Raw genomic sequence first — 26,063 nt, 5'->3', positions numbered from 1 at the left:
TTTTTGGTTTTTTTTTTTTTTGTTGCATTTCATATATTATCCAGTTTCACATTCTCATAGGATCAGCAATTATAGAGCAACTTATTCTCAAATCTTTTAATACAAGCGAGACAGCCATGATCAGATAATACTTAAAGCACTTCAATACCAAGCAATAAGATGCTAAAACAAAAATTGCACAAGTTCTTGTTTACTATGCCTGACTCAATCATTGGTACAGAAGACAACCCTTCTTTTTCAAGCTTTTAACTAAACATTAACTTATCTTACAGGATTACAATTTCTCTTTAATAATAATAATAATAATTAATTGCACACAAACACACAAGAAATTCTTTATGATGCATAAATATTTCCTTATTACACATGGTACAAAAATACTCATACTTTTTATTCTTTTTGTTCGGTATTCCCATAAGGATGGATGATTTTTTGGCAGGACTGGATGCTCTCCAATCAGAAGGATGTGGGGGGGGAAAAAAAAAAAAAAGAGATTAGATATTTTACAGCTGTTCTATATATAGAAGTCTGAAGAAGGAAAAAAATAACATAATAACCCTGACTTTAAAACCAGAGCAGAATGGATGAGAACAAAAACCCAGTGCATCGTACTTTGAAAAAAAAAAAAAAAGGAAAAAAAAAGCATTTTTCAAATTTTTCTGGTCGTCCTGGGGAGGGGGGAGGGTGAGGTGGGAGAAGGGGTGAGACAAGGACAGTTAGTATTTCTCAAAGCCAAGTCTTCACCGAAGCAAGAGGAAAACCTTGATGGATCAATCCGTTGGGCCAAGACCTGTTGCTAACGGTTACACAAACGCTAGAACAAACAAACTTACACTCACACAGACACAAGTTAAGTGTTTTAATTCATGCCAGAAAACATGCAAAACCCATTTTGCCTTTCGATTCCTTCAGCCGAGCTGCCCCCAGGGCAGGGCGAGCCCGGGGAAGCCCAGGACCTAGCCCGCGGCTGGGTTTCAGCGCAGCCGGACGGCCAAGCTCGGTCAGGGAGAGGTCCTGGGGCTGGCTTGAGGGAGGGATGGAGGGATGGATGGATGGATGGAGAGAGGGACAGAGGCAGCGCACAGCCCACGGCTGGGGCCGCGGCGGCTTCACAGTCCGGGGAAGGGGGTGCTGGCAGCCCCAGGGGCAGCGTGGCGGGGCCGGGCGCGTTGTCTGCCGGCTGCAAACCAAACCCAGAGGAGTCGGAGCAATCGTCCCTGGCACGTCCCTCTGCGGAGAGGCAGGGAGGAGGAACACAAGCCGAGGAAAGACACTGTGGGAGAGGAGCACGGTCAGCAGGGCCAGCTGGACCTGCGTCCTGAGTGTGTCCCACGGCCCCCTCCCCACCCCAGGGCTCGGGGGGGGCTCCCGAGCTCCCATCACCCACCTGGGAAACCCAACCATCCTTGGGTGGGTGTGTGGGGCTGAGCCCAAGCTCCCATCCCTCCTCCCCACAAGAGTCCAAGGAAGAGCAAGACAAAGACCTGACTCCAAGAGTAATTAATTACTTACTAACGAACTAACAAAACTGACGAGACTTCCATCCTTGCTGGGTAGCTTCAGAGGGAGGATACCAGCGCATCTGGAAAAGAAAGCCACGGCAGAAGTCCATGACCCAGCATTACCTCAACCAGAGCACAAACCTTCAGCTCCTTCAAGCCATGTGCAAGGTCCATGGAGCAAAGATGTCTCCAGCATGGGAAAGGAGGCTCCAGGGTGAGCTCCAAATACTACTTGAGTAGCTCAGCTAGCCAAAGGAGGCATCTCAAGACCACACATTAAAACTAGACAACCTCTACAGGACATGTATGGGTGAAGAAGTGGCTCATCCACTACAGCAGAGGCCCACGGAGTTCTCCAAGCACCAACCCTGCTGCCAGGAATGGCTCCAGGCAAACCACACCATGGGAAGAACTCGGTAGAACTGCAAACCAGCAAGACTTGGAGGCTTCCCTGGCAGGTGCTTGCTGCCACATCTATTTCTCAGAGCTGCTCAATGCCAAGGAAGGGGCTGGATGGGGACCTAACAAGGGACAGTAACTGAACAGACACTTTCCAGCCCCGTAGGAGACACAGTGAGCTGGCAATGTCCAGCCCCACAGCCTCGGACCTCCAGTGTGTCCAGCTGGGCTGCATCAGCAGCTCCATGCCTGAGAGCAGCAGGAGACGAGCCCGTGCCACTTGACTGAGCATGGATCCAGCAGCTGGAGCAGCGACTGGAGCTCGGTCCTGCTGCTGGAGCACAGCAGCCACCCCCTGCTCCTCCCTCCCCAGCTGCCAGGAGAGAAGCACAGCCTCAGTACGTTCAGGGCTCTGGGAACCAGCACAACGATGGACTTGGCTCTCAGATGGGGAGAAAAGTGGCAGAAAACCCCCTGGAGCCCCATGTGAGCCACTCTCTGTGTCCCATTCATTCTGGCACAGCTGACCCCTCACCCAAACAAGCCTGGCTAGATGCTCCTCTCCCAAGGATGTGCAGAGATGTGCAGGGAACTGCCACAACCTCAGCACTGCTGCCTGCAGTTGCCAAGTCCTCCCCCCACAGGCATGAGGGCTGCGATGCCAGGAACTGCAGCCACACGAGCTGTGGGCCTTGAGTCCTTCTCCAGGAGGTGGCTCCTGAAGGAGCCCTGCCAGTCTGCAGAAGCTCTGTCCTCACAGGAGCCTCTCATCAGCTCAGAACAAGGCCAGTTTGGACAAGACTTGGAACAACCTGGACTAGTGGAAGATGTCCGTGCACATGGCATGGGGGTAGAATGAGACACCCTTTAAGGGTTTAAGGTCCCTTCCAACTCCAACCATTCCATGGTTCCGTAATCTGCTGGACTCTTGCCAGACACCTTCACAAGGCAAGTGGGTGCCACTAAATCAGCTCCCAGCTGGCCCCATACCTCACTTCATGGCACAGCATCCCAGCCAGTCCACCTGTGGGAATCAAGGGGATGGATGTTACCAACACCCTCCTTCCCCAGTGAGGGGTCCCATCCAGTGCCAGGAGCAAGTGCCACACACAGCGTGTTTTCATGTCTCCTTTAGCCTGGGAGAGGGACCTTTGCTGCCCAGCCAGGGCCACCACACTGTGCATAGACACTGCCCAGGAAGGCTTGGAATGGGCAGAAGCATCACTGACAACTTACAGGGCCACCACAGCAGCTGCCAGAGCAAGGACAGGGGCTTCTTGCTCCCCCCAAGCCCTGTCACCAGGAGGTGTTTGCTCAGCAGAGCCACATCTAGTCTGCAGCCATCCTCCCTGGCCTGTGTCTCCCACTCCACACCCCTCCCCTCGACAGCTGGAAGCAGTTTCCTCCTGCCCGGCAGCAACAGGAAACTCCCCCTTCGTTCACAAGGCTGTGAGTGCTTAACCCTGAGAGCTGCCTCCATCCCACGCGAGCTCGGCCAAGCCATACAGGAGCCAGTACAGCCCAGCCTGCTGGCCCCTCCACCCTGTCCTCAGAGCCACCTTGTGGCTCACCTGCCGAGCCTCAGCACCTCCACTTCCAACAGAAATTCCAGTTTTCTCTTAAAACATGCCCTGTTCCTACCTCTGGTGCTAATAAACCATCACTGCAATGGACCACCCCTCCTTGCCTTCCTCCTGCATGTCTCCAGTGCTCAGCCACCAAACCCACCCAGCCTGACCCACCGTGACCCCACAGACCACTAGCCCAGCCCTGCATTCAGAGGGGCTCAGCCTGGAGCCCAACAGGAGCTTCTACAGACATGACAATCCTGGGTACAATCCAAGGCTCTGACATGCTGGCAGGGTGAGGGAATGACCTGCCAGGTCTTCAGCCCACAGGATTAAGGGTTTGATGGGATGAGGCACGAACTCAGTAGGAGGGATGTTCCTGAAGCCAGCAGAAAGCACTGGAAGCAGTGGATTGGAGGCAGCAGATAGCCAAGAGGACACTCTCTAAGTGCCAAGGCAGTTTTCTCTTCACACACCTCAAAATACTACATCCATCAGGGAGGAAGCTGAGAACTAATGGAGATGTCCAGCACTGGGTGAAGAAAGCAGAGCAAGAGAGGCTTTTACTGGAAGAGACACAGTTGTTTCTGGAGAGGCATTAGCTCACAGTTGGAAAGGAATCTGGTCCCACCACCAAAACATCTCCTGCTCACAGGGACGAGGCAGCCACTGCCGGCCAACTGCAGCGGCCTCGTGCTGCTGCCTTCAACATCTGTCCCAGGAAACAGCTGGAGAGGAGAAATGTGTGCCTCTGCCTGCCACCTCCCAGAGGCCAGGAACCTTTCCCTTTCTGCAGCACAACACCAGCAGCTACCTAAAAATCACAACGGAATTATAAATGGGACAGAGAAACACCCCATCAGAGGTTCACTCTCCTTTGTCAAAGCCTCCTTTGCCTCTCCCAATTGCCCTCAGAATTTAAGTATCCGATTGCCCACCACCCTCATGGAGAGCAAGCCCTTCAGAAGGAAAAAGGGGAAGCAAGGACCAAGTATGCAGGTCCCTCCTCAGACCACCTTTGGCTTGGAGGACCTGCCTTTCCTCCTTAGTTACCTCTAGGTCTGCAGCCAGCCTCAGCAACCCTTGGAGCTCTGATCTATCTCTACGGCTGGAATGGTCCCCAGGGATCAGAAAGGCTCTCAGTGCAGGCAGGGACAAAGCACTCCTTGTGCTCCAGAAGCTGGTAGGATCCAACTAACACGTCCAAGAGCCACATCTTGCTGCCAAGCTGCTGGATTGCAGAGCAGCATCTTCACTGGTGCTGCTGAGATCCTCAGATCCTCAGCCTGGCAAGCCACGAGCACCTCGCAGGCAGCACTGGAGGTCACCGGGTGTGAGCCCTGGGCAGCCCCCGCTGGCAGCCGGCGAGAGCTGCTCTGCTCCAGCTGGAAAGGCAGCCCGTGGGAATGTGACCCAGGCAGGCAAGGACAGGACAGGGCAGGACAGGCAGCACAGGCACCACCTCACCCACTCGTGTGGGCTGGACACACGCCTGCCCCAGCAGCGGGCACTGCACCCAGGCCACCTGCTCAAGGGCCCCTCAGGGGGGACAATGAGGTGTGGGACCAGAGCAGCCCGGCCCACCACCAGGAAAAGGAGATGCAGTGGGATCGAGCGTGTGCATCTCCCCAGGCAGCTCTGGTGAGGGAGAGCTGGAGGATCAGCACAACATCCCACACCAGGGCGAGGAGCACGTGGGGAAAGACAGGCGCTGATCCCTCCTCTTGCTTAGGAACGTTCCAACAGGCATTCATCCATCCACCAATCCAACGGAGACACACCCCCCTCTCTCAGACTGCAGCAAACAAGCACTTCCGCTTTCCCAGCAAGTTGTGCTGCTTTCTTTTGGATTGAGCCAGCCCCGGAGAGCCACTGTTGGCCACAAGTCTCTTCTGATGGCATCTCAGTCCCGTTCACCCACCACTTAGTGAGGACAGCTGCTCAGCAGCATCCTCTGCTTGGAGGATGCTCAGAGCATCTCCTGCCTGCTTTTCCCTGGCTAGGAGGGAACTGCTGGCTTGGGGCTGCTTGGCCAGCTATGCCACCACTAAGTCACTGTAGTTTAGGATGTTACCACAACCATGAACATCTTGAAGAGGCTTCACATCTCTGGGAAGCACGGAGCTTGCCCAGAGAGAAATAATCCTGGCAAGTCCCTACACAACAGCACCAACAATCAGGCAACAAGTTATTAGAGACAGAAAATTCATCACTGTCTCCAGTCTAGGGAGGGTCTGTCAGCTTACCTGCAAGGGAAAGGGGGTTTGGAGTACTGACCTCTGCTTTCATCAATGGGATCAGCCTCAACCCAGCACTAGGAAGCCCCAAGGTCCTTCCAGGCTCTTGCACAACCACATGGCCATGATCCAGGACTGCTCCCTCCACCCACCACTCACTGGGACAGGCCCAAGAACCAGAGACCCATCTCTGCTATCTCCTCAAGGTCTCTCCAGTGGATGCTTCGAGGGAACCTTGGGCAGCCCACTCCCAAAAAGACTGGCATCTCTGTGCTCTCAGGCCTTGCCCTGGCTGCCTGCCTTGGAAGCACCTACCAGGATCTCCAGGGCTCCAGGTACCCAACACATCAGCTGTGTCCCCAGCAGCACCATGTGGCCATGTTCTTATGAGCCAATCCTGCACCCAGCCCCTGCTTCCCAGGGCAAGTCCTGCCCAGAGCAGAGCCCTGTCCTCATGGGTGCTGCCACAGCTGGAAGCATCTCTTTGCAGAAGAGCTCAAGGAGCGTGGATAGCCCTGGCATCCTCTGCTGCCCACTCAGAGCCTGGCTTAGAGGCCCCCCAAAAACAGTGGTTCCACCTCAGAGACATAATGCAGCCCAACTCCATCCCACCAGCAATGGATGGGCCTGTCTACCAGGACTAAGCAGAACAAGACAAGCTGTATCACTGTCTCTAAGCCTGTGTCAAGCTCTTCCCATCCTCCCAGGAGGCCAGCTCTGCACATCTCTGCACCTCACAGCTTTCCAAAGGCAAAGGCAGGCCTGGGCCCTCATCTTTGGTGGCTTCTTTTCCCATCATCACTTCTACAGAGAGAAGAAAAAAAGTCTGCTCAGAACCACTGCAGGGAGAACTGAACCAGGGCTCGTTTCCTTCAGTCAAACATCAACCATCCCCCTGCCAACCAGTCACAGGCCCTTCCCTCTTCCCAAGCTCCCAGTCTCCTACACCGCTCCGCTCTCTCCCAGGCTGCCGATTCCCTCCATTACGGCTCACACGACCTGTGTCCTGCCTGTGATTTCAGGTTGCAAGAGAGAAGCCAAGCTCCAGGTAGGAACTGGCTCCGTTTCCATTACTGGAGAGGAAAGAGGTGAGATTAGACCCATGATTAAGGGCAGGGTCTGTCCCGGTATGCGATTCTGGAACAAAGTGACCGGCAAGTGATGTTGTCTAAGGTGCCCGCTAAAATTTAGTTGTGTGCTATCACTACCACGTCACTCACCTCCCCCACCGTGTGCCAGGAGTGAGGTCAAGGTGTATTTCTGGTTGCCCTCGAAGGGTCAAAGTTGGGGAGAGACCAGGTTTCTTTCAGGCCGAGTGGCAGGGTGGTCTCTGCCCCGGCTCAACCTCCCACCGGCGGGGCCTGGCCAAGCCTGGCTGAGCTGGGAGGAGCTGATGTAAGATGGTGCCATGCTGTGTGCGCCATGTCATGTGCTGCGAAGTTGGAGATGTGGGTTAGAAAGAAGGCCTGGCATCTCATTCCCCAGGCTCTGGTGGGTGGGTAGCGTGAGGCCCATGCACTGGGTTGCCAAGGAGATACGGGCTACAGAGATGGGCAGAAGCTTGCAAATCCCACGGTGCACCTTGGAGGAGAGATGGTTACCTTACCAGTCTTTCCAGACGTGGCTGCCATCATGCTTAACACTTCTAGGAATGGAGCTGTAGTACAGCCACTCCACTAGCTGCAATAAGGCATCACTAGGGCGTCCCATCTCCAGGGACAGCTCTGAGCTTCGGGGCTAGCCTGCGCTGGCATCATGGCTGGAGTTCACTAGGGACATCAAAGGAGGGATTTGAGAGAGGGTGGGAGGGAGGGAAGGCAGATGGGACAATCTTAAAGTCAGCAGAGTCCCCAGTGGGGCAGGGTCAGGCCACAGCCACAGCAGCCTGGTGCCTGCCCAGAATATCACCGAGGCAGGGACGTGCCAGGAGCAGCAGCCATCAGTCTTGGCTGGGAATGGCTTACCAAGGGTTCCCGAGGCCAAGCCAGCCTCTCAGCACCTCTTGCCCCTCATCCCTCCTGCCAGCCCTCTGGGCAGCTCTTCAGGAGGCCTGGCCAGGCCACCTCCTCTCCCCCTTGCTGAACTCAGCACTGCATGAGCCCTTCAGGTTTAAATCTCTTGTGACAAGATCTTGGTTTAGCTACAGCCTCCAACTTCTTGCCTGCCTCAAGGCTGATCACTACAGAGCTGCTAAAGCTCTGGCCATCCCCACGGATGCCCTCCAGCCAACACCAGTCCACCAGGAGGAAGAACTGTGACTGTTCTGAGCCCACCACATCAGTGAGCCAGCCCCTCCCAGTGAGGGCAGAGGCTCAGCACACTGGGACTAAGGGCACAGCTTTTTGCCCAGTTTGTGAGCAAAAGTCATCTCCCTGTTGTGCTCCACCCTCAGCTCTGCAAAGGACAGGGCTCCAGCCCAGAGCTGCCAGCACGAGTAATGTTTAACCCCGCTAAATTTTATTGGTAACATATCCTGTGCCAGGACGTGCCCCTGCGGGGTCAGCACCAGCTCAGCACAGCCAGGAACGGCTGGGACTGCCCAGTGGCCTCTTTGGGAAAGAGCTGGGTGCAGCCACAGCCTGGAGGGGCTGCACTGGCTCCCTAAGGCTTAGAGAGCCATCACCACCCATGGACCCCCTTGTGCAGGGAGCTCTACCTACACGGGGAGCTGCTCAGGGTTTTATGGTGAGGCCAGACAACCTCTTTGGAAACCAGGAGCTCACCAGCTGGAGGGCAGGAACTAAGACCCCAGAGGGAAAAGATGTAGCTGGAGGCCTCCTTAATACTCTCCACTCTACGAGAGCAGAGTTTTCTCCCCCACCATGCACCATAAAGTTTTGATGTCTAGCCCTCACACTCAGGGTTCCTATACAGACACCAGTGACCATCCTGGAAGAAACTGCAGCAAAAGTTTCACCTCCCTCAGCCACCTCAGACAGGCCAGAGAGGTTGTTTTTTCTTGGTCTTCCCTTCCAGGGACAATTCAGCCTTGACCATCACCCTACACACACAAGGGGCAGGAAGATGCCTCTCTCCTGGGCCACTGGGAAGCACAGCACAGCCCTGTAGTTGTGGGCACCACCACCAACTTTTGGAAAACACCAGCAAGCACAACCTTCCCAGTGAAGAATCAGCCTGGCTCTGGAGGTCCTTGGAAGAACATCCCAGTACCCGGTCCTGTCCTGAACCCCAATGTACTTCTCCCTACCCCACAGGAGCTTCAGCCCAACACCAGCTCACCTGTAGAAGGGCAGAAGCAGGAGAGGTCTACAGGTGTGAGCGGGGCAGGACAGAGGATGGGAGTTGGCATCTACTCCATGTGGCATTTGGGAAGCAAGCTTGGCTTGAAGCTGGGCAGTTACCACCACAAAGCTTGCAGGAAGCAACAGGATGCCCAAGGGCCAACATAGCTCACTGCCAGCCAGGACAGCAAGGTGAGAGGACACAGCTCCTCTTCCTCTCCATTTAAGCAGGGAAGAGTAGGAGTCAACACCCTGCTTGGCAGGGCAGAGAGCAGAGGTTAAGCCCCAATGCTCAGTCCCACTGCCCCAGTCGCCCATGGCACCGCTACAGGAGCAGAGACGGAAGCAGGCAGAGCACAGCTGGCTGGTCACACTGAGCAGGGCAGGGACAGGGGCTCCAGCTTCTCCTGGACAAGTGCTTCAAGCCAAGCACCTTAACTTGGAATTAGGACACTGCTACTCTGTTTGGCTTTCCCTTTGCATATTCATGGTTTCAAGGACTTTACGTGGTCACTGTACACGAAAGCATCCCAGTGTCAGACCAGTACAGGCATTGCTACATCCCCAGCTGTCAGCAAGCAAACCCTGGGACACCAGGCGGCTGGTTGCACCACCACCTGCACTTCCAGAGGTTCATGCATGGAATGACCCTTCTCACTAGCCTGTACCCAGGGGGGCTAACACCCTGTTCCATCACAGTTTCTCGCTCTGGCAAGGCTCTAGTCACTCATCTCCTGCAGGACACTCTCCTCCCGCTTTGGAAGTGTTTGAGTCATTTGGCCCACAGGGTCCCAGCTGAGCCCCTCAATTCAGCATGGAGCTAAGCCCATTGCTTTTGCTGTGACTTGGGATGACATTTCATAGCTATGTTACTTGCTGGCAGGGAGTGTTTCCTCCCAGCAGTCCCTCAGTGTAGTTCTCCGGCCATGGGGAGCAACAGGGCCAGCCAGAAATCGAGCCCCGACTTCCTCCCACCCACCTGCCCCTTGTGGGAAAGGGGGCTGGACCTGCAAGGTCAGAAATCATCACCCAGCTCTGCCTGCTCTCGGCCACACGGAGCCCCCCCTTGGGGCTGGGCGCCCCTGCCCTGCAGCCGGGAGCAGGCTCTGCCCGGGAGCCAAGGGGCAGAGGCCAGGGTCAAACCGGCCAAGCGGAGACCGCGGCAATGAGAGCAGCGGGGCGGGGAGAGAGGAGGGCCCAGCCCTGGCACGGGAGGCGGGGCTCGACTCACCTGAGCGTGAAGAGCAGCGGCCGCAGCAGCGGCCGCCGGGTACGTGAAGGCGGCGTGGGGGATGGCAGGGGTCAGCTCCGTGGTGTACAGTGGGTAGGGAGCCCACGCTTCCGGGGACGCTGGGATGAGAGCCGCTCCAGTCAGGTCATCTAGACAGGAGGAGGAGACAAGGGACAGCATCTCAGTAGCTGGCCCCAACAGCCTGCTTTGGGACAGGCTCCGGATTCCCCACCCCAGGCTAAAGCTTGGCACTGCCCTCGTGGTGAGGTATAAAACGTGTGTGCACAGCTGCTCCAGGAATGTGCTGCATTATAGCCCCACACGGGCTTTGGACAGACTGGTCCTCACAGGCAGCACAGGGCTGGTGCCACAGGATGCAGGACGGGGGACAGGGGGCTCAGAGCCACGTTACAGGTCACCCATGAGCCTCAGACCCCACCAGGCTACACAGAGGGTGATGGTACAGGACTCATCCTTTATGCTTCACAATTAGGGATGATTTAAAGAATTTATGGCATCCCTTGAGCTACCCAAATCCAACTTTCACGTCTCAACAGTTCTGTGTTGGCCAGATGCCTGTTATTCGCCTGTGGCTCCAACATCCTGCTGGCCTCCCTGCCCCAGGCAGATTTCAGGCAGAGCAGAGGTGGGTCTGGGTTCCCTTCCACCCTGGCAGCATTCCCAGAGTTGGGCATCTCTCACGTTGGAGCCATGACCTCCAAGCCCCTCCCAGCATACTCACAGGGGTCCCGTGCAATGAAATGTGCGCCCAAGGCAGGGTGGATGTTGGTGGGGTTTGGTGTGGCCATCAGCTTGCTCTTGGCCATCTTTGTGTTGGCTTTAGCGAATTCTAACCGCAAGGTCTGGGGGTTCTCAGGGTCAAAGCGGATGCCCTGTCACAGGAGAGAGCACAGGAGTTTCTCAGAGGTGAAGCTCCAGTCCAAGAACAGGCTGTGGTTATTCATGGACCAAAGCCCAACTGAGGAACCAAGGCCACCCCACTACAGTCACATGCCCAGATTTTTGTGACCTCACTGCAACACTCAAGCTCCCATGTGGTTTTATCTTTACGTTTAGCTGGCCCAGGACCACTGCTTCCAACATGAGGGACGCAGTTCTGCTCCTTATGTGAAGTTCACCAACCACTGTAGCAGGTATGGCTACCAATGCGGGTCAGGAAAGGTCTGTCTGCTGGAGCTGGGATAACTCTGTCTACACTGGAGCTGGAATAACCCCCATCTGTGCGGGAGCTCCCATCTGTGGTGCCACTACAACTTCTGCCAGCCTGAACAGAGGCACTAGCAGGTGCCGCAAAGCCCAAGGCAAGGTCTACAGCACAGCAGGACCATGTCTTGCTGACCAGATCCCACCAACACTCCTTCAGGATGGGGATCATTTTGGGTGTCACTTCCATGTTGACCATCCTCAAGATACTTTCTTGAGTCACAGTAGTTCCCCACACCCACAGAGGCCCTGGAGCTGTCTTCCAGTGGTCAAAAACTACATTGAGACAGCTTGCATCCATTTGCCCAGGCTGATGTCAGCCTGGAACAGCTCTCCCACTTCCCTGGTGGGATGCTTCAGGACCATTTCACTTCCCTAGTCAAGGGCACAGCTGGGAGACCCTGCCCCTTCCCTGCCCTCAGCTCTGGCTCCAGCAAGGCATGTGGCCCCCAGCCCCCCAGCACTTTGGGTACTCACATTCAAGGCATTCTTTGCTGCTTCAGCGCCAGCCCGGCTGTCGAAGGTCACAAAACCCACTGGCTAAAAGAAACAACACCAATTTCAGCTTGGAAGCTTCCTCCAGCTCCTCAGGCTGCCCTGCCACCCTCTCTGCCCCAGACAACCAGCAGAGGAGACCATCCTAAGCTGTACAGGGGCTTCAAGCAGAGCTTGGGTCACTGGCCCAAGGTTCCTGCTCTGCACCTGCTCCCACCACAAATGCTTTGGCACTCCTGTGAGTGGGGACACCGCTCACCCTGTCAGCCTCCAGCATGGGCACCCCTGCCTTGATCAGCAGGGGAGTGGGGAAGGCTGATGGCAGCACAAGGTTTGAGGCTGAAGCCTCAGGTCTCACCCAGGGCAGCAAGACAAGACATGGAGACATTCAGAACATGCTGGGTCAGTAGAACCCTGCTGTGTAGCTGGTGCTGGCCCAGACAGTGCTTTAGACAGTGAAATGGGATTTTTCCCCTCTCCCCTCCTGGCGTGTCCAGTTTTCTAGCAAAAGCCCAAAATGCACAGGCTGGAAGGAGGTACCTGCTTTGAAGTCAGCTTGATCAGTGACCCTTCATAACCCTGCAGGAAGGAAGAAAGCAAGTCAGTGTCAAGCTCCTGAAGAGGCCACGCTACAACCAAGACACAACACGACAGCTCCAGGAGCTCCTGTAGCTCCAAGCCCTCCATAAGGCAGGGGCTGCAGCAGGAACAGGGACAATAACACCTCTTTTCCACCAGTGGAGAAGACTGGGGGCAGAGCAGGTATTTTAGCTGTTCCATCCTGGCCCTTTGGGAAGGAATCCCATTTTCTAGCTCTTCATCCAGCTACAAAGATGAGCACCCTGCCCTGGTTAGTGCCTAGAGAAAGCAGAGCACCCACCCTGTGCAGACAAGGGAACCCCGCTTCCCCAGAGACAGCCTGAGTGGTTATTAGACAAAGATGGAGTTCAGGGGATGAGGACACATCCTCAAGGAAGGGCTGGTCCAGCTGAGGAGCAGGGCTGACCAAGCAAGTTTCATCAAGCTTAGAGACAGCACGATTCCAATGGCAGGCTCCCGGGGAGGTTTCCCAGTTAAGCACAAGTCCTGGGATCCCGTGCTGGCTTCAGGTTCCCATGTCATTCCTACTTCCCCTGACAGACCTTTGCTGCCAGGTCATCCACAAAACAGCATCTTTCCCACCAAAAACCAGATCTGAAGACCTTCTTACCTTGAATGGTCGGAAGAGAAGGTAGAGCTCTCTGGGTTTGATATCCACAGGAAGGCCACTGACAAACAGCGTCCGTACCTAGGGGAGAGGCCAAGCAGCTGTACTGAAAGGAGCTCTGGTGCCCAAGCAGGAGCACAGAGCACAGCTCAGAAGATTGGTGCAGTAAGAACAGGACACCTTGGCTCAAAGGTCCACTAACCCTTCCCTGCATTAGAGGGGCGTTTTCCAGGATAAAACACACCCAGCCCTTTGGCCCCTGCCTCAAAGGACTGAGGCCTTTACAAAAATTCAGTCCCTGGCATCATGGCCTGGGTTGATCAAGGCATGAACACCAGCCCCACAGCCTGACAGGACCTTGGTGGCTAAACTGGAAAAGACCATACACTGCCACAAGAACTAAGTTTGACGCATCCCAAAGGTCCAGAAGGGACCAGTACAAATCCCAGTTCCCTCCAGCTCTTTCTACAGACCACATACTAGATCTCCTCTCCTCAACCTACCCTGGGACTTTAATTACATCACCGATTCAAAAACATCCCTCAATTTTGAGAAACACCTCACTGCCCCACTCGTAGCTGTTGACTTCTGCAACAGCCCCAGAACATCACAGCAGGAAGATTTTTGGGTCCATCCCAGCTCCTTCCCCAGCATACCTCAGACCCTTCAGAATCTGCTCCCAAATCCACTTTCAGAGCAGTTGTTCTGTTGTTCCCAGCCAAGAGTAGCTGTGCTAGGCCAAACCCCTGCAGGCGTCTGCTCTTCCCAGGCTGTTCAAGTCATGGACCAAGTCCAAACACTCATGTCAAAGCAAAAAATACAGTGCCAGGGGAGGATTTCAATAGATAATCCATTAAAATTATAGATAATAGTTCACTTGAATAACCAGGAAGAAGAAAGTGCTGAAGGCTCATGGCCTGGGAGAATTCTGCTCAACAGTCAGACTCACGATGAACACCTTCTCCCTGCACACTGGCTGGCAGACTATTTCCATAGGAAGCAGCATGATGAAGCTGCAGAGACCTCTTGTAAATCAGCACAGAGCTGGAAAGGGAAGTTATGCACAACAGAGGTCATGAAGACACTTGTCATTATTAACAAGGAGCAGCAGCCCCAAGCCAGAACTCATCTCCTGGCCTTCTTCCAGCATGGAGTGACCCCACTACATTTGCAGGGCAGAAGGACTCTGCTCCCACATTTCTGGTTTTGCTCAGCCATTTCCCCTTCCCCAGACAGAGTAGGCTGTATCCAAAACCTCTTTAACCACCAAACTAAGCAGCACACACTTGCCCTGCTCCTGGGCTGGAAACACAGGAGCCTCTGCCTCTGTAATTCTTTGGGGGCAGCCAGACACAGACTCCTTCACAAAGGGAAGTTTCTCTCATTTATGGATGAAAACTCACCTCCTTGAGCTCCTGTGCCCAGGACAGTCCTGCCAATGCAGACAAATGCCCTTCCCAGGCTAAAGCCCTCCAGGATGGACAGTGATTGCAAAAGGCTTGGGGTGCTCCTGCTCCCTTGCTCATGCTGAGACTAAGGGCTGCCACTGTCCCCGACTAGTGTGAGGAGCCCTTCTTGGGCCCAGCACATCTCAAGAGCAGAACCAGAGCATCCTTCCCATCCCCTCCCCTGACGCCTCAACATGGATGGCTCTACCATACACTCTTGCTTTGCCCTGCCTGGGGAAGCAGGATGCTATGTGGAGCCCTCCAGGAACACTTTCCAAGCCCAGGCTTGGTCTGACAGGCTTCCCAACCACCCTGCAGCTCATCTGATGCTTTAAGGCACCACTCCAAGGCCACCCCATGCCCGGACAGAGGGGACAATGCCACTGTTTCTTGGCTTGCTGGCTGCCTCAAAGACCTCAGCGCTTGCACTTCAGCATGAGCTCCACAGAGTGCCTGCAGTGCATTCCCAGAAGACCCACGGCCATCTCTTGCAGGGGAGGACTGCAGAGTGTGGTGGCACACATGTGCCTCAGCCATGTGAAAGCACTGTTCCTTTTCAATATTTCAGGATCCGAGTGTGCTCAGCCCTCAGAATGGATGTTTCTTCCGAGCAGATAGAAATCTGCATCCCTGCTGGGTCTCTAAATGGTCCCGTGATGCGTCACTTGGTAAGTCCTTGCGACAGGCATGACAGGATGGAAGATGCGTGGTGGCTCAGGGAAGGGGGAGTCAGAGCTGGAGCCCTCACATCAGCCTGAACAGAGCAAGGCAGGTGCCCAGGAAAGCTCTTTGTCAGGGGTAACGTGCTCCCAGTGCCAGCCCCATAAGCTGCTGCCAAGGACAGGAGCAAGAAACCTTCTCTCACTGGCCGCCAAGTGCTGTTTGTCACCATCCACAGCATTGGAAAGCCAAGCCACAGCACCCAGCAAGGGCTGCCATTGCTCCAAAGCCTGGGAAATTCCAAATGCCACCAGCCAACCTTTTAAAAGAGGGTCTCAAGACAAACTAAGGAAGCCCCTGCGCAGAAGAGCTTGTTGGAAGCGACAAGACCAAGTGGTTGGTTTTACAAGATCTCTGCAATTCAACTCATCCATAAGTGATACAGGGAAGGGTAAGAAAAAAAGGGAGACCAAGTTATGCAGTGGAGGGTGAGGCTGGTGAGAGACCTGAGCAGTATTTTCAAGGGACAGAGTGAGCTAAGCCAGAGGGAGCTCACTTCTAATACCAGGCATAAAGCAAAGGAGATATGGGTTATCCCACAGGAGAAAAACAGGAGGCAGCTCACCAGTCTGAGCATCCTGTGCACTGTGGGCAACCTGGTCCAGCCTCTTCCCCTGCTCCCAAAAAGAGGAAACTGTGGATGAGGGCAACAGGGTCTAGCGTCTTCCAGTGGACTAACCAAACACAAGTCCTGCAGGCTTTGAGAGCCCAGTAGTTCCACCCAAGGCTGACAAATCCAGGCATCCAGCCCTTATACTCAACCTGCCACGACAGGATAGCTTCTGATAAAATATATTTGCCCTACTTCAAGTCCCTGCCACCAAACACCAAATCCAGCCTCCCAACAGTGCATCCAGAAAAGGCACAGGACAAAAAACACCAAACCAAAACACACAAAAACACCATCAAAAATATCCATCCAGGGCTGGATCAGGAACTGCCTGGGCCAAACTACATGTCCAGATCTCCAGGAATACCATGTTCTTCTGCTCGTTCTTAGGTGCTGCTGCCAGCCACTCGAAAAGAGATGCCAGGTGAGAGCAGCCTCATCCCACCCAGGACTGATCTGAACTGGACACACGGGCATGGGGGGAAGCAAGGCAGCTCTCACCTAGGACAGCCCAGTAGGGTCACACCGCTGCAGGCCCTGCAGAAAACATTCTCCCTTCCCCATCCCTGCCCCTCTGGGGATGTCCCTAGTCCAAACACCTGACAGAGATGGAGGAGAGCCATGGAAAACAGGATTCATGCCAGGAGGGACAAGACCATCTAGGCCATCTCTTAAGAGAGGGAGGATCCCAACACAGCTTCCCACGCAGGAGGAGGGAGGGACAAGGACAAACCACTTAGCCCTCAAGTTCCCAGTGTCAGTCTTTGCACAGCTGCATCCCCCCAAAGAGACACCCACCTTGTGGCAGCACAGCCAGGAGCTTCATACCAAGGCTGCAAGGGAGCCAAGCAGCAGCGCCTGCCTTATGCTACCACAGCCCCAGCACCACCCGGAGACCAGCACAGCCCCCACAGCATCCACAGCTCCTGGCCACAGCTGCTTTGGAACAAGAGCTCTCAAAAGGGAGTTCTGAGCTGCCCTGCAGCCCAAAAAGGGAAGAGTTATATCAGAAGTGTCCGATGCAAGGGCACAGGTACCCACCCCCTGAGGCGGCAGAAATTGGTGTTTTTTTGTTAGAAGACTGCTCTGAATTCCCCTCTCAGAGCCAGCAAGGCTGACCCTCCCTCCCCTTTGGAGGGATAAGCCCTTTAACTACATCACCCACAGCACAGCTTGGGCTACTCCAGCCCCCAAAACTGGCCTGGTCCTGGATCCATTCCAGCACCCAGAGCACACAAGCCTTTACCAGCTATGGTCCAGAGACACCTGAGGACAGGTACAGCAAGAGCCTGCTCTGATGCCTCCCCCACACTGTGCCGTTGCACATTCCCCCTCTCCAGGAATCCCCAGTTGCATGCCAGTTTTTCCTAGAAATGAGCCATTGCCCACTAGTTCACACTATGTGAAATATGTCCACTGAGCCTTCTTCCTATGCCACCAGCCTCACGCCATCCTGCTGAGGACAGGGACGAGCTCTGCCACAGCACCCCAAGGGCACTCCCCACTCCTGGCAGCCACCCTGAGGTGCCAGGGGCTCAGGGACATGGACTACAGCTTTTCCCGTGGGAGAGCATCTCAGTGGGGTGCCGCCCTGGCATCCGGGGTCACCAGCGAGGCCAGAGGGGGACACAGAGCCCCGGACCCGGCCACCGCGATACAGCCTGGGCCACTTGACGCGAGAGCGCTGGAATGCGTCGAGGCTGCGGCTGCTCCCGGAGCCGGGACTTATAAGGCACGGGAGGGGAATGGGGCGGCGAGCTTGCACAACAGGGCTGCGGGGAGGGGAACGCACAGAGTGCAGTGGCGGGGCTGAAAAATGGGGCAGCATCCTCCTCTCGGTGTCTCACACGGGCCGCAGGGCTGCAGAGTCCTGCCACTGCAGCCCGGGGCTGCTTTGGCCCTCAGCACAAAGTCCCAGGAACCACAAGGGAGGAGGAAACTGGGAGAGAGAGAGATGTGTGGTCTGTGCGAGGGACAGCTCGGCAGGCAAGCAGGGCAGCCTCCACACCACGGGACAAGAATCCTGAGAGAAGGGGCTTGTAACAGGCTACTTCACTGCTCCGTGCCTCAGTTTCCCCTCCACTAATAAGAGAGGTGGCAAGAGCCAGGGGCATGCTGCCATTTCAGCCCTAGCAGAGCTCCGGTGTCCTCAGGCAGTTTCAGGCCAGGAGCCACTCCAACCAGGAAGCCCCAGGCAGGCACAGAACTTCCCACCCTCTGGAAAGCTATTCACCCATCCCCAGAGCAGAAAGAGGGCCTTGAACCTCCCCCAGCGCTTGAAGCAAGATGGGCTTCAGGCATTTCCCTCCAAAACCAGCCTTTTGCACAAAAGGCACACGAGGACCCATGTCCCACTGGCTCAGAGGGAAGAAGGCTGACCACGAGGCAGCCCAAGTGCACCAGCATTTTGTCCCCAAAGCTGCAGTGTTCCACACTGCTCACAGCTGGAGCAGTCCGTCCCCAGCACTGCTCTTTCCCCACATCAGGCAGGGGATGTCAACGGGGCTCAGCCACGCCTGTGGTCAGGGCAGGAAGACACTCCAACAAGGGGGAAGCAGGGAGAGGCACCAGCCCCTCTCCGGGGGAGCAGGAAGCACATGGGAGCTGATAAGTCCAGGCACAACAGGACAGCACCCAAGAATAGACCTTGGCCCTGGCCAGAGGAAGCACTGCTGGTGTGGCTTTGCCATGGATGCTTCCTCCTGCTATCAAGACCCATCACCTGTGTCTCTGCAGCATCTCATGAGAAGGACGGCACCCAGATGGGCTTGGACCACAACAGGGGCTCAAAGCTGATGAAACATTTGGAAAGGTCAGCCCCACAATTCCCAAGAGACTACTGTCCAACGGGGCAGCTGCCCAGCACAGAGAGGTGCTGGCTGAGCACCCTCAGGTTGCCATCATCACCTTTCACCTTGCCAATAGGTCCACTAAGCCAGAGGTGATAGGCACAAGTGCCACAGCCAATGTGCTGAAGGACACTCACATCCACACTGGCCCTACCTAGCCACCACACTAAGCCCTGGGCTCCAGAGACCCTCACCTGCCACTCTCTGGTGCTGGGGACCTGCAGACACCTGTCACCACCGGCTGGAGCCATGGACTTTACCTGCTATGGGCAGCTCTTCCTGCCCACACACAAGCACCTGCTCTCCTGGCAGGAGACAGTGGTGAAATGAGTTCCTCCCCAGGGTAGAGGCTGGCAGGAGACATGCATCTGGAAGCAGGACCCTCACAAGAAACATTCTCACCTCAGATCTTTCAGTACACCTGTATCTGCTTCACCCCACCACACGATGATTCCTGGGCATGTTTCAGTCCTGTGCCTCCGCAGACACATCCAGAGACAGAGGAATCTCTCCTCAAATCAACCCAATTTGGGGCAGCACATCAATGGCCACGCCCCAGCCCCATGTAGCACGTCAGGTACTTCCACAGCCCAACAAGCAAGGATTCTATAGAACCCAGGTGATGGAGAGCTGAAAGCTCACAGCAGCTCTTCACTGTGGACAGCAGTTATTGGAGTGTCACCCCAACACAGGGAAACCTTTGGGGACACCAGGAGGATGACAACCACCCACAGGACTAAGCTAACATTGCATCAGTCCAGCTCTTATCAAGACAGGGCCGCTAGGGAAGGGCTGTGCTACCAAAACATGGACCAAAAGTGCCAACCCTAACCCACAACAGGCCCTCTGGCTGCTCTCTCCCAATCCATAGCTCATGCTGCACTTCAAGCCATTGCTACAGGTGAGCCAGGGCAGTTACACCTTGAGGGAGACATGGGCCTCCTGTCCTTGGAAGTAGATGGGAAGGACACACATCCCCAGGCCAACAGCTTCTGACCCACGGACACATACCAAGACTGACCCCACAGCAGTGCAAGGACCTGTCACCACAGGCAGCACAGGAGGGAAGGCACTATCCCAGACTGGGAGGTCAAACATTTCCACAGCTTCTCCTGGGCTGTGCAGAAGGGCTGGAGAACCTCCACAAGGGTAAAACCACCCACTGGGCCCTCGGGTTTCCAGCCACCCCAGCACACCATGACCCTATGGGGCAGTGGTCAGAGCACCCTGGCCAAGCCTGTAGCACCCACTTCTGCCATGCCAAGGGCATGGTCACCTGGTGACACTACTCCCTTCTCATCAGATGTGCTGGGCTGGCTCAGGATCACACCTCAGTATGGGCCAGGTTCAGCAACTCCAGTGCCGGGGCTGTCCCCCCACTGCCCTGCCCCTCATCAGGTCCAGCTTCACCGGGCCGGGCACAGAGGAGGAACTTGGGATGGTTTCCACCATCCCACATGGTGCAGGAAGATGCTGAATATTGTAGTGAGGTCTGAGCACCTCACTTCTACACTCATGCCGCAGTGAAGCTTCAAGCTGAAGCCTTTATTTCAGGCAGAGCTCCAGAGCAGGCAGCAGCACTGCTCATTGCTCTGTGATCCAAGCAGCAAAGTCTCCATGATTTGGCATGGCCAAGACCAGCAACCTCAAAGGATCTTTCACTCCACAACCTCGCACATCAGTTCCAGCAAGAGTCACTCTCGAATTCCCAGATTTTCAAGCAGAGCTATGAGGAAGGACAGCAAAGCCTGAACTACTCTTAGCTACCTCCCAGACATCTCAAAGGGCACTTCCTACTTTGGTGAGGGGAAAGCAGAGACCTAGCAAGGGAACCTTTGAGTTTGGCCCTTCCTAACTTTCACAGGCACCACCAAAAACTCCTTAATTCTGAAGCTAAGTAGGGAAAGCTCTGCTCAGCAGCTCCTCAGATTAGCAGAGGAGGAAGACTCATTTCTGAAGCCGGGTCTCATTTAGTAGCCCAGGTGGCAGGAGAAAGAAGTTACCCCATAACGGGGACTAGTTGAGTTGGGATGTCGACGCTCAGACTCATGTCTAAGAAATTTGGACTTGAAAGAGTGAGAAAGGAGGAGGACACTCTTTCCGAGGGTATTCACAGGCACCAGGACACAAGGAGATAATGGGGAGATTGCCACATCCCTCCTCCTGTCAGAGCAACTCAGTGCTCAGCTCAAGACCAAGAGGATGTCTGGGAACACACCAGTTCCCAGAACCTCTGTGTGCGTGGTGACTCCAGGGTATCTGCTCAGCCAACAATCTGTCACTGACAGAAAGCTGCATCTAACACTTAAGGGACTTTTAGGATGCATGAAAACAGCTCTGAGGCACCATCCTGCTTCAGCCAGGCCAAGTGCAAGAGGATTAGCGAGTGGTGACTGTAACTACTACAGCCTACTGTTCTTCATAGCGAAGAGCAGCATCAGAGGAGACATTTGACTCCAGAACTTACACTAACCTTATTTGTTTGCAGCCACAGAGCTGGAATCCACACATGCACGAGGTATCTAGGTCCACTCAAGCAGAGATTACAGAAGTCAAGAGATGCCTGGCACCAGTCCATGAAGTGCTACAGACATCCAGCACATAACACAGCCCACTCACCAGCAGCATTCCCAGGCAGTTCCAGCAGCCCTGGAGTGCAGCAGCTAAGGAAAAAGGGATGAAGGACTTGCTACTCAGGAGGCTGTCTGGAAGCCAAGAGCCTTCTTGCCTCCCCAACACAAGAGTTTTCTGGCCCACAGCCTTCCATGGACCAACAGGGAAGATCACAGAATTACAGAATGGTCTGGGTTAAAAGGGGCCTTAAAAATCCATCTCGTTCAACCCCCTGCCATGGGCAGGGACACCTTCCACTAGAGTAGCTTGCCGCAAGCCCCATTCAACCTGGCCTTGGACACTTCCAGGATTAGGGCAGCCACAGCTTCTCTGGGCACCCTGTGCCAGGGCTTCACCCTATCACATGGAAGTATTTCTTCCTAAGATGATTCTCTCTGGCAGAGCTTAGCCAGGTCCTCATCTGGGCTCTCCCAGCACAACCTCACATTTAATGCTTTCCACCTTCAGCAGTCCAGGATGCCCAAGCTCTACCTCAAGAGCAGCAGCCACCGCCCATGGAGCTGCAAACAGGCCCTTGAGGCCAGCCAAGAGGACACACAGGATAACCACAGACTTCAACTGCCAGCTTAGGCACCTACACAGCCAGCTCCACATTTCTCCTGCTCCCAGTAGACCTACAACTTCCCGGGAGAACAAGGACAAATTTCTAGAGTAGAACCAACACGTCCGCATCAGGCACTCCAGAAAGCAGGGTGAACACAGAGGGTTTTATTGCAATACAGCCGTGGACACAACACACAGTGACCATGGGAAGCATGAAAGCTCCTCCAGCTGCTGGAAAAAGCTCTGCCTGCCACAGGGGTGGGAGTGCAGCACCTAGGCAGCTGCCCATCCCACACTACCCTTCAGGACTGCCAGGACAGATGCTGCCACGCAGATTGGCGGCTGCCTGGAAAATTAAACAGAAGATAGCAGCAAGTGGGGAGAGATCGCGTTTGGGGAGGTGTCTGGTGAGGAACAGCAGGGACTGACATTAGGCCCTGTTTGTTTAACATTCCCGTTAACGACCTCGAGAGGAGCGAGAGGCATTCCTGTCCTCTGCATGTCACCGGCCAGGAAGCGGCTGCGAGATCCAGGGGCTCGCAGATAAGATAAAGGGAAAGGCTGAATTTGGGAGCTTCGCCCCGCTGTATCTGGGGCACACGGCGCCCTTCTGCGAGTGCTCGGGGAGGCAGCAAAAGAGGCGCACGGCGGGGGGGACGGAGGAGTGTCCGCAGCACCAGGATCTGGCAGTGTTATCCGTACAGTGTGGGAAAATATTCCAGCACACCCTCCTGCATATGTTGGGACTGAAGGATTCCACTTTGCACTGAATGTATTTATCACTCTCTATCAAGCGGAGCTCTGGGCAAGAATTTGGACCCCCAGACCATGCTGGGATCTTGAGCACAAGGTCACTCCTTATGCCTCCATTAGCTTCTGCAGTGAGGAACAGCTCCTGGTCATCCAGGAAGAGGCACTGGAAAAACAAGCATTCAGAGTATGCTCAGGGTAGCCACCATGGAGCCCAAACTGTGCTCACCACCCGCAGCATTATTTCCGCTAGATTCTGGTGGAGAGAGGACTTTCCAGCAGCAATCCCACCGGGGATTGGGACGTTAACCCCCCACCAATCCTAGCCTAACCAAGGTGGTGGGTCCTTTGCTGCAGCCCTGGGTGTAGGGTAACAGACACAGCCAGCGAGGCCACAGACCATCCAAAAAGGTGGACAGACCATCCCCCTCCCCACACGCTCCTGGAGGCTACACAGTGGAGAGCAGGAGCTGCTTCCATCCAACCCCTGCCCACTGCATGCCATCTTTAACTCAGTTTTCCAGCCATCAAGCTCCACTCCTGAGAGGACCAGCCTCTCCAGAGGGTGAGGATTTCCAGGCTCCTGAAATGCTCCAGCACCCGCTTTGCCAAACAACCACCCAGCAGTGGGGAAAAGACTGGATCTGCCCCAGCACCAGGAGCTCACCTGACCACCACCTGTGAGGCACCAGCCCAGCTGGAACAACACCACGGGGATGGGATGCACCAAGTGACATCGACCTCGGGGAGCTTTGCAGGCCGGTGAATAATTGGATCAAGGAGCCGCATTGAGTCTTCTGCGCACGCGTGCACAGCCCATGAAACCCCCAGGTACCAAACCTCCCTCCACTGGGAGCGGCACAGGGCCCCAGGTGCTCTGGCTCTCAGCCCACCCACACCAGTGCCACCCAGTGACGCTGGGACATCTCACCAGCAGCATCCACATCCCATTGCACCATCGCATCACCTACGCCCTGCTCCAGGCTGGGGACGGAATCGCTAAAGCCACCACCTGCCAATCCATTCCACCCCATTACTCAGGTCACCCTTGCCGGGGTTGAAGCCCGGGGGACACGATGGCCCCAAGTCAGCTGGTGCACGGGGCCCGCGCAGCAGCCCGGTGGGTGGTGGAGCAAGCCAGGCGCCATGTTGCGGCGGCGCGAGCGCACGGAGGACAGCGAGGGGAGGGGACTGAGCACCTCCCCAGTCCTGAGGGCCAGGCGCGGAGGACTGCAGCAAAACGTTTCCAAGGCCGGGCATTTTCTAGAGCCCTCTCCAAGATGGAGAGCAGCTGGTAACCCACTGTGCCAGTACCTGCTCAAGGGGTGCAGTGATGACATCAGCCAACGGCACCAACAGCCAAAGCGCGAATGTGGAGGGCTGCAAGCTCAGCTCTGGCATGTGGCTACAGACAACTGACCCTTACTAGCCTTCTGGGCCCCGAGTCCAGCAGCATTCAGGCTCTGGCTTGCAGTGGCATCTGGGGGAAGGGGCTGCCGGCAGGTCAGCTCGCAGTCCTCGAGCCCCAGCCAGGCTGCCAGCACACAGGGAGCAGGGCAGGGGCTCCTCCACTATTGTCCAAGTGGGTCCCTTGCAGCCCACACGAGCAGAACGGTACTGGATCCAGGAGCCCTCCAGCTGCAGGGACTTGGCAACAGGAAATCATGCCCACGGGCACCGGCTGCGCTGGACGGAGCAGGGACATGCCAGCCCGCTGCCCCGCAGGGCTACAGGGACACTGGGCTGAGCAGGGAACTCGCCCTGCCCGGCCCCAGCCCCTCCTCGAGACGGCCCAGGGACTCCAGCGCCGGCTCCCCGACACCTCCGTACTCTGGCTCCCACAGCCCGGCCCCAGCTTCCCAGCCCGCAGCAGCCCCGGCATCTGGGCTCCGGTTCCCCGACGACCCGGGGGTCCAGCCCTGACGCCAGGTCCTCTGCTCCTTCCCGGCTTCCCCGACGCCCCGGTGCCGCCTCCGCAGTCCCCGGTGCCGCTCTGCTCCATCCCCAGTACTCCAGCCGCGGTTCCCCGACGCCACCGCGCTCCATCCGCCGTCCCCCGACACCCCGGCGCTCCATTCCCGTCGCCCCGTCCCTGGTCCCACCGCCGCTCCCAGTTCTCCGCCGCCGTCGCGACCCAGCCCCAGCCACCCCGATGTCCCAGCATCGGAGCCGCTCCCAGTTCCCCGGCGCCCACCTCCTCCTCGACGGTGCCGCCGCCGTTGGTGTGCTCGGTGTCCTTGTTGAGGTTGCTCATGGTGGGGTGCCGGGGCGGGGGGTGGTGCCGGCTGCTCCGGAGCTCCGCGGGGCCGAGCCGGGGTGCCGGGGCCGGTGTGGTGCCGGTGCGCGGGGGCGGTGCGGTGCGGGGCGGTGCGGGGCGGTGCGGCGCTGCCCTCTCGGCTCACATGCGGCGTCCCGGGACGGCGCCGCTGTCAAGGGCCGGGCCGGGCCGGGCCGGGCCGGGCCAGGCGGAGCGGGGCCGAGCGGAGCGCAACGAGCCGCAGCTGCGGGGCCGACGCGCCCCAGCCCCCGCCGCCGCTCCCGGTGCCGCCGCCGCGCACCGAGCAGCGGGGCCGGGACCCGCCCGCCTGCCCCGCCCGGGGCCGCCCCCGGCCGCAGCCGCCGCCAATCCCGGCCCGGCACGGCCCTCCGGGACCGCGGGGAGGTTTTTTTTGTTGTTGGGCTCGAGTTATTTTAATTATTTTTTCCCCTCCTTTCCACGAAAAACTTTGTCAACTTTGATGAACTTTCGGGTTTCGACTTTCTTAAAGGGCCCGCCAGGCTCTTAGCCCGCGGTGTCGCCGGGCCGTTCCCTCCGCTCATCCCCGGGGCGGGGAGACGTGACTCAGCCCCGCGGGGTTCCGAGAGCCCCAGGACGGCACCTTTGTGACCCCCGATGAGAGCCCCAAGCCCCAAGAACAGCAGCCCTGAGGGCTCAGGACGAGGATCCTATAACTCCGAGACAGCGGCCCTGAGCCTCAGGAAAGCAGCCCCAAATCTGCCCCGACAGCACCCTCGGTCGCCTGGGGACAACAGCCTGGTTCCTCCTGCCAGGGCAGCCCCACATCCATCCTCACGGACACCGATCTGCGCCCCGTGCAAAGCCCTGTTCTTGGGCCCGGGAGGAGGAGCCGGGTTGAGGCACAGAACCATGGAATCCCATAGTGGTTTGGGTGGGAAGGGACCTTAAATTTCATCTCGTTCAACCCCCCTGCCATGGGCAGGGACACCTTCCATTAGACCAGGTTGCTACAAGCCCCATCCAACCTGGCCTTGGACATTTCCAGGGATGGGGCAGCCACAACTTTTCTGGGCAACTTGAGCCAGGGCCTCACCACCCTCATTATCCATCTCCTTTCCTTTCTCCCTGCCCAATAGGGTGCCCAACTGGCCACATCCTAAAGCAC

The 26,063-nt window shown here is 56.4% G+C and overlaps 1 protein-coding gene across 2 annotated transcripts; it reads right to left on the bottom strand.

Annotated features, from left to right (window-relative positions):
* Positions 1 to 673: 673 nt before the first annotated feature.
* On the bottom strand, positions 674 to 24,919 carry RBPMS2 (RNA binding protein, mRNA processing factor 2). Of its 2 annotated transcripts, XM_082290656.1 has the most exons (8): positions 24,854 to 24,919; positions 13,109 to 13,186; positions 12,439 to 12,477; positions 11,881 to 11,943; positions 10,922 to 11,072; positions 10,180 to 10,328; positions 1,513 to 1,582; positions 674 to 1,273 (listed from the first exon to the last, which is right to left on the bottom strand). In XM_082290656.1, exons 1-7 carry the CDS (start codon positions 24,911 to 24,913, stop codon positions 1,520 to 1,522), a joined length of 603 nt encoding a protein of 200 aa, XP_082146782.1. In that variant the 5' UTR covers positions 24,914 to 24,919; the 3' UTR covers positions 674 to 1,273; positions 1,513 to 1,519. The 2 variants fall into 2 exon arrangements, with proteins under 2 accessions (XP_082146782.1, XP_082146783.1); XM_082290657.1 differs by lacking the exons at positions 674 to 1,273; positions 1,513 to 1,582 and adding an exon at positions 7,259 to 7,475.
* Between the last annotated feature and the right edge of the window lie 1,144 nt (positions 24,920 to 26,063).

Source organism: Coloeus monedula (assembly GCF_965178545.1).
Source record: "Coloeus monedula genome assembly, chromosome: 14".
NCBI classification, from domain to species: Eukaryota; Metazoa; Chordata; class Aves; order Passeriformes; family Corvidae; genus Coloeus; species Coloeus monedula.
This window is presented reverse-complemented; position numbering and strand designations above follow the sequence as displayed.

Bases quoted from the DNA above. Each gene is read 5' to 3' on its own strand.
- RBPMS2 (XM_082290656.1), bottom strand. From the start codon at position 24,913: ATGAGCAACCTCAACAAGGACACCGAGCACACCAACGGCGGCGGCACC. The intron at 12,478-13,108 runs GTAAGAAGGTCT...TCCTTCCTGCAG, and splicing joins TTCTCTTCCGACCATTCAAG to GGTTATGAAGGGTCACTGAT. The intron at 11,073-11,880 runs GTGAGTACCCAA...CTCCTGTGACAG, and splicing joins CAGCAAAGAATGCCTTGAAT to GGCATCCGCTTTGACCCTGA.